The following is a 7,648-nucleotide window of genomic DNA, read 5'->3' on the forward strand; positions in this document are numbered from 1 at the left end:
CCTGTAATCCCAGCACTTTGGGATGCTGAAGCGGGCGGATCACGAGGTCAGGAGATCAAGACCATCCTGGCTAACACGGTGAAACTCCATCTCTGCTGAAAATACAAAAAATTAGCCGGGCGTGGTGGCAGGCACCTGTAGTCCCAGCTATTCAGGAGGCTGAGGCAGGAGAATGGCGTGAACCCGGGAGGCGGAGCTTGCAGTGAGCGGAGATCAGGCCACTGCACTCCAGCCTGGGCGACAGAGCGAGACGCAAGACTCCGTCACAAAAAAAAAAAAAAAAAAAAAAAGATGAGGTCTTTAATATGCTGAGTACTTAAAATCTAAGCATCCAGAATATTATTAAAATAAATTTAATTAGAGATATCATTTGTAAATAAATGAACATTCACATATTGTGGTAATATTTCAACAGCATTGTTTTTGCTGATAAATGTGCATCATTAAACATATTAAGCGTCTTCTTTCAAGCAGCACTATTCAAAGTGTGGTCCATGGGCTTCTGGTGGTCATGAACTATTTGTTACAAGTTCATGATAAATATGGCAATAAGAGTCAGCATTTAGAGACTTTTACAGCAATTTGGTAGAGTAATTTAGTGTCTATTGAAGGTAATCATAAAGAAATTAAACTTTTATTTCGATTGTTTGTGGCTTCTTATTTTACTTTTCTACTAATTTCTTTTTGTTTTGTTTTAACCAAAATAGCAGTACATGATGGATGGGAAACTGAAAAAAAGGATTTCACACAGATAATTTGAAAAACATTGTTTTAAAGCATAGAAAACAATCCTAATTTATGTATAACGTATAATATCCTAATTTATTTTATAAATTAGCTTAGTCCTGAAATAAAAACCTGACAAATACCCCACAATAAGAAACCTACAATTACATTATGAGTAAAATATTAGCAAATCCATCCAGTCTCAAATTAAAATACTAATACGCTATGACCAAATTGAATTTTGTTTTTTCTTCTTTAACTTTTAAACTGCAGTGATGGTTTAATTTTTAATAATGTGTTATTTATGTTATAGTATTGGCTTAAAAGAGACAACAATATAATTACACTGCTAAATATTCATGAAAAATTATTTCATCAACAAAACAGGATATTAAGCAGTAATGAGTACAACTTTTCATAATCATATATTTACTTAGTAGAAAAAATCTGAAATATTATAAACTAAAACATTTACAGTGGCTGTTTTTGTTTTGATTTATATTTTCTTCTTTTGTTTATTGCTAAGTTGCTATGTTCTAAACTTTTAATAACACTTTTTTTTTTTTTTTTTGAGATGGAGTCTCACTCTGTCGCCAGGCTGGAGTGCAACGGTGTGATCTCGGCTCACTGCAACCTCCACCTTCCAGGTTCAAGCGATTCTCCTGCCTCAGCCTCCCGAGTAGCTGGGACTACAGGCGTGTGTCACCACGCCCACCTAATTTTTGTATTTTTAATAGAGACGGGGTTTCACCATGTTGAAGAGGTCAAGAGATCATGAGGTCTCCCAAAGTGCTGGGATTACAGGCTTGAGCCATTGCGCCCAACCAGTACTTTTTTTTTTTTTTTTTTTAAGAGACAGGATCTTGCCCTGTCACCTAGGCTAGAGTACAATGGCATGATTATAGCTAACTGCAACGTTGATGTCCTGGGCTCAAGTGTTCCTCTTAGCCTCCCAAGTAGCTGGGACTACAGGTGTGTACCACCACTCCTGGCTAATTTATTTATTTATTTGTTGTAGAGATAGGGTCTTGCTATGTTGCCAAGGCTGATCTCAGACTCACAGCCTTAAGCGATCCTTCTGCCTTGACCTCCTAAAGTACTGGGACTAGAAGCGTGAGCCACTGTGCCTGGACTATAACATATATAATTTTATGTAATAAGTTAAAAAATGTATAGTCATTATCGGTATAAAACATTGTATGTGCCTGGAGTCTAAATTCCTATAAAACATGTAAGGATTTAATATTACTCACTTACAGGTTTACACGTTTTCCACCAGCTTCTTTTGGAAGTAATTTACTCAATGGCTCATTTTAGTTTCATCTTCAGGAATGAGCAATTTGTAATTGACAAAAGCAATAAAAAAACCCATTAGCCTCTCTCAAACTACTGTGCATTACATGCATTTGCATTAACAAAGACAGATTTTTTGTTCTCTGAAAAGTATCAAGCCTTTTTTTCTCCCCGCACTGTGGCCTTACTTATTTCCCAGGTAACAGGGTGGTAGGTCCAGTCTTCTTCCCTTGAAATTTCCCTCCACCTGATGGGTCTGCCTTCTAGATAGTTCCTTTCTTTGTTTATGTGATTACTCTGAACTTCCCACCCTTCTTTACTGCCTACCTGTCGAATGCTTTTTCTAATAGTTCTAGTCATCGATAATCATCCTTGGGTTTGACTCATAATGTGATTAATGAAATCTTTTTTTTGAACTACAAATGGGAAAATCATCATCTTTTTTCTTTGAACACTTAAATCACGATAGCATTATTTATTATAAAATCACTAATACTCTCTAAATGTCTTGCTGAAATAATTTAGTTCAGTAGTCCCTTTCCTTTCATGTGTATTTAGACTAGATTCCTTAAAGAAATCATAATTTCTTTTAGAAGAATACTTGTCACACACACCAAAAAACAACCCAAAGTGATTGTGTTGAGTGAAAAGAACAAGGTGAGAAATTGTGAATGTATTTAATAGTATTGCATCTTCATTCGTTCTCTCAAAAGAATATTTGCTGAATATTTACTATGTGACAGTTACTGCTGTAGGAGCTGGTGATATGACAAGGAACATACAAGATGGGGTCTTTGCCATCAAGTTGCACGCATGTATACGTACATGCATATGTGCATATGCATAGACATACAGTAAAACATCAGTCTGCAACAAAACAGATTAAGAGGACAGAGAGTGTATACTGGTTATTCTTCATCATCTATCTAGATCTATTCTCTGCCCTTTGCTGCTTGGCTCTTTGTGGCTCCTGTTTTCTATTGCTCATGAAGAGCGAATGCCCTGTTCTTTAGGAAAACATTGTTGGGCTTTTAGACGGTGGGCCAGGAGGGCAGATCCCATTCTCTGTTATGGGACATTTCATCAGAAGTGAGTGGAGACTTGGAACTAATGGGACTTTTGCAGATTACTGACAGTTCTGGGGACTCAACAAAGATGGCAGTGGTGTGGCATGGTCCACGTTCAGAAGAGGGGTGCCACCTTTTAAACAAAGGAAACAGTCAAGGGAAGCTGAGATTTATGTTCAGTATAGAAGGCTTTCTGAGGAGGTGCCATGCAAATTTCTGATTGAATTGAGAAAGTGAGTCATTCAAATATCTGAGTGAAGTGTTCCAGACAGAGAAAACCACAGTACAAAGGAAAGTGAGGAGCAGCAAGAAAGCCAATGTGGCTGATGAAGTGACTGAGGGGGTAGTGATAGGAGCTGAAGGTGGAGAGGTAGCCAGAAGCTGGCTACATAGAGTTTTTTAGGCCATATTTTGAAGACTTAACAAAAAATTATGAGTGAGGTTGGAAGGCATTCAAAGGTTTCAACTTCGCGATTTGAAAGTGACAAACTATGACTTACATTTTAAAAAGATAACTGATGACTGTGTGGCAAATAGACTGTCAAGGGCAGAAGTAAAAGCCAAGAGGCCTATGACACTAGAAGACTAGGTGACTCAGGACAGAAACTTGTACCGGGGTTGCAAGTAGTGAAGGTCGTGACTGGTCGGATTTAGGAAATATTTTGAAGGTAGAGCTTGCAGGACTTGGTGGATTGAATGTAGAATGTGAGAGAAAAGTGCGAAGTTCAGGATGGCTATAATGATTTTGGCCTGAATAACTGGAAAAATGGAGTTGATATTTATTGACATGGGGAAAACTATGGGAAGAATTTGGGTGGGAAATGAAAGTCCCATTTTGGACATATTAAGTTTGAGTGCATTTCATATATTCAGTGCACATGGAGAATAGAGGGTTGAATATTTGAATCTGAAGTAAAATGGAGAGATTGGTGTTGAAGGTAAGATGTGAAGCTTGTTGCTGAATGTGGCATCTAAAGCCAATTGGGTTGGACGAGATCATTTATAGATGAGCACTGAGCAGGTGCTTTGCTGCATTCTGAGGATGGGAACAGGGCTTCACGGACACAAGATCTTTGCAATCACGCAAGACCTCTTGTTCAGAAGGGCCCCATGCTTTGTTGAGTGCTCTGCTCTCACTATCTTGAAACTTTTAATAATTTTTGAATAAGAGCCCTGCATTTTCATTCTGCACTGCACCCTGCAAATTATGCAACGGGTTCTAGTTGGGAACATAAAGATCCAGCCAAAGAAAGAGCCAATGAAGTAGACCGAAAACCAAGCAAGTCTGAGGAGGTGTCATAAAAGCCAAGGGAGTAAATTGTGTGACATGGACAGCATGACCCACAGACTCAAAAAGATGCTGCAAGGTCAAATTACCTCAGGACTGAACATCAACCATTGGATTTAGCAACTTGGGTGTGCTTGTTGCCCATGCTGGAGTGGGTTGAAGAGAGAAGAAACGAAACAATGTTGAATGTGAACAACTTTTTTTTTTTATATATATACAATGGCCCTGCCTCCCACAGCTTTATTTCTTTCAGTTTTAGATGCAAAACAAAAAACTTTAAAGGAAAATGTGACTTCAAAGGAAAGGAACAAATTTCCAAAGACTTGGGGGAGTGAATGCAGAGCCTGGTGCGGACGGACAAGGTCTGCAGACGGAGGGCAGAGGTGGTGGAAGGGGCCAGGGACCTGCAGGCCTCCCCCTGGAACTGGGACTGGTCTCCGTCTGCTGACGTCAAGGTCAGCTCCCCCGCGGAGCTGACTTCAACAGCCCACAACTGTGGGGCTTCAGCAGCCACGCCAGCCCAGCCTAGCTCTCGGTAGGTTTGGCCGTTCATGCTGAAAAATAAATATTAAAGCCTGTCCCCTGTCTACTGCTTCCCCCAACTGCACAGACGCCAGCCTCTAGGCCTGAGAGGTGGAAACACTGGCCACCAGCCCGGCAGCCCCTATAGGCCCCCCAGATAGGCTGCCTCAGTCCTCCTCTGAGAGCTGCAGATCCTCCAGCTCATCCTCCGGCCCCTGGGCCAGCCGCTGCAGCTCCCCAGGGGCCAGCCCCGCCTCTGCGTCTGGGTCTCCATCCTCCAAGTTGCTGCTGTCCTCCTCGCCCTCCTCCTCGTCCTCTTTATCCTCTTCCACCCCATGCCGAGTGCTCAGGAGCCCCAGTATTCCTCTTTGCAAGAATCCCTCGGTGTCGTCCTCTTCAGAGCTGTTCAAGTCAAAGAGGTCTTTAAATTGCTTCCTGTCCTCATCCTTCCTGTCAGCCACCTTCCTTCGTTTGATCTCAGGGAAGTTCAGGTCTTCCAGCCGCTCTTTGCCACTGATCTCCAGCTGGATCTCCCAGTCACGCAGCTTGCGCCAGTGGCTGTAGTACAAGGTCAGGGGGGTCCCCTCTTCCAGGGTCAGCTTCTGCCAGGCTTCCACTGCCTGCTGGTCAGAGACGCCGAAGGAAACCCTCTGGCGGTGGCTGCAGATGTGTTCCGAGTTCTCCTGAACCTTCCCAAGCAGCTGCTGCACCTGCCGGCAGTAGTTGGCCACCTTGCACTCCCGGAGGAACGACTTCAGCTGCAGGACCACAGGCAGCGCCAGCTCCGGGAAGCCGATGCAGTGTGCCTGGCTGTGCAGGTACTCCAGGGTGAGGTTGTACAGCTGCTCCACCAGGCTGTCCTGGTACGCCTTCTCCTGCAGGTTGACATTGGACAGCTTCAGGATCATGGAGAAGTTGATGGGCTTGGAGCTCATGCGCCCCGGCTTCCTGCTGAAGTCGACCTGCTGGAACATCTCCAGGATGAAAGGCAGCACTGGGATGAAGGCCCTCGAGCTCCCCGAGAGCAGCGTCAGGGCACGGATGCAGTGCATTCGCAGTGGGTAGAAGCGGGCAGTGGGGATGAGCTTGATACAGCCAATGATGACCCGGGCATGGGAGTAGACCAAGGGCTGGAGGGCTTCGCTGGGGCCCACAGTGCTCAGGACCCGGCACCACAGGAAGAGGCAGTGCACGTACTGCCAGTTGTACACAGACGTTTCCTTCTTGCAGGTGGTCATGGCGTTGTGCAGGTGTATGGCGAGCTGGCGGATGTAGAGGAAGGCGTGCTGGTAGGCCACACCCGGCTCCAAGGCCAGCAGCTCCCTCAGGGTCCGCTGCATGAAACTGATGAAGGGGAGGGCACCAGGCGAGGTGAACTTGCAGTTCCTCACATACATGATGTACATTTGCTTGAGGACGGGGCCAAGGAAAGTGTCCTTCTTGTGCCGGCAGACCCTGCTGAGGACCAGGAAAGCCAGCACCCGCAGGGACTCCTCCCCTGTGCTCCATACGACCACCATTCTCTTAAGCAGCATGCGGCACTGCTTGGGGAAGGTCAAGAAGCAGGGCACCAGCACGCTGATGTGCCACAGCACGGCCGCCAACACCATCGTCTCCGACACACAGGACACCAGCTGTATGACCCAGCCCAGGTACGCCTTGATGTCCACACGGAGCTTCACCCAGAGCGGGCTGCTGGACGGCTGCAGCATCCTGCTGCTGTCCTTTGCCGCCTTTCCAAACAGCAGCTTCTGGAGACAGCCAATAAGGTCTCTGATGCAGACGGTGACCAGAGCATTGAACACAGCACTGTCCGTGACCTGGAATTTGTTGGCCTCAGCACTTTCCTGGTCCCCTTGGGTGGTGGCCACAGCTGCTCCGAATGCCTGTACCACTTCATGGAACAGCTTTGGAGTGAGGTGTTGCTTTGCTGCCTGCTTCCATCTCTCAACCATGGCGAGGGTCACAGGAACACAATTCTTCCCCTTCAGCCCTCTGGGGACTCTGTCCCCATCTTCCCCTCCTCCGCTCCATCCTCATCCTCACTGGCTTCCTCCAGCACATCTGGCAGGGAGTTGAACGGCTCCTCTTCCTCCTCAGAGCTGTCCGAGTCACTGAAGTTTAGCTGGCTCTGGTCATTCTCCTGCAGGAACTTGTAGAACTCGGGGTCTCTGTCCTTCAGCTGAGAGAGCTGATCTTTGTGCTCAGAGGCACAGCCTTTACGCCGGCTGGCCGAGGGGCTCCGGCCCGGCTCATCCGGACTCCGGGCAGCCTCGCGTGCCTCCCGCGTCTCCGCTTCTGGAGAGTATTCGGACTTAGAGTCAAAGCCCGAAGCTAGGAACTCGTCCACCGTCAGCTCCGCCAGGCGCCTCCTGCGCCGCCGCGCACCTGCCATGATACCAGCCCGCAGCTTGCGCCCCACTTCCGGCCCCAGAATGCCGCGCGGCTGCACACTTCCGTCGCCCAGGCCCCGCCCCGTTCCCCGCCCCGCCGCGCCACACCCAGCCGAGTGGCTCTACGGTTCTCCGACCGCAGCGCCCGCGGCCTCCGGGCGGGAGGGCGCGTTCGCGTGCTCGGTGCGGGCAGCCCCGGTGGGGCCCAGATGCGCCTCCCGCTCGGCACCCGGCTTCGTAGGACGCGGCGACGCCGGTGTCCGTCCTGGGGAAGAGAGACCAGGAGTCCCGCCGCGCCCGCAGCCCACCCGGCGTTCCGAGGGCACGCGCCTGCGAGAACGCAAGGCTGTGACGGCGGG

At 47.4% G+C, this 7,648-nt stretch overlaps 1 protein-coding gene across 1 annotated transcript; it reads right to left on the minus strand.

Moving 5' to 3' along the window:
• Positions 1-4,556: 4,556 nt before the first annotated feature.
• On the minus strand, positions 4,557-7,291 carry LOC129397339 (nucleolar complex protein 2 homolog). The gene is given in 2 exon segments (XM_055109401.2): positions 4,557-6,919; positions 6,922-7,291. Coding segments are annotated over 2 exon segments (2,226 nt in total). The 3' UTR covers positions 4,557-5,063.
• Between the last annotated feature and the right edge of the window lie 357 nt (positions 7,292-7,648).

Source organism: Pan paniscus, chromosome 13, assembly GCF_029289425.2.
Source record: "Pan paniscus chromosome 13, NHGRI_mPanPan1-v2.0_pri, whole genome shotgun sequence".
Taxonomy (NCBI): domain Eukaryota; kingdom Metazoa; phylum Chordata; class Mammalia; order Primates; family Hominidae; genus Pan; species Pan paniscus.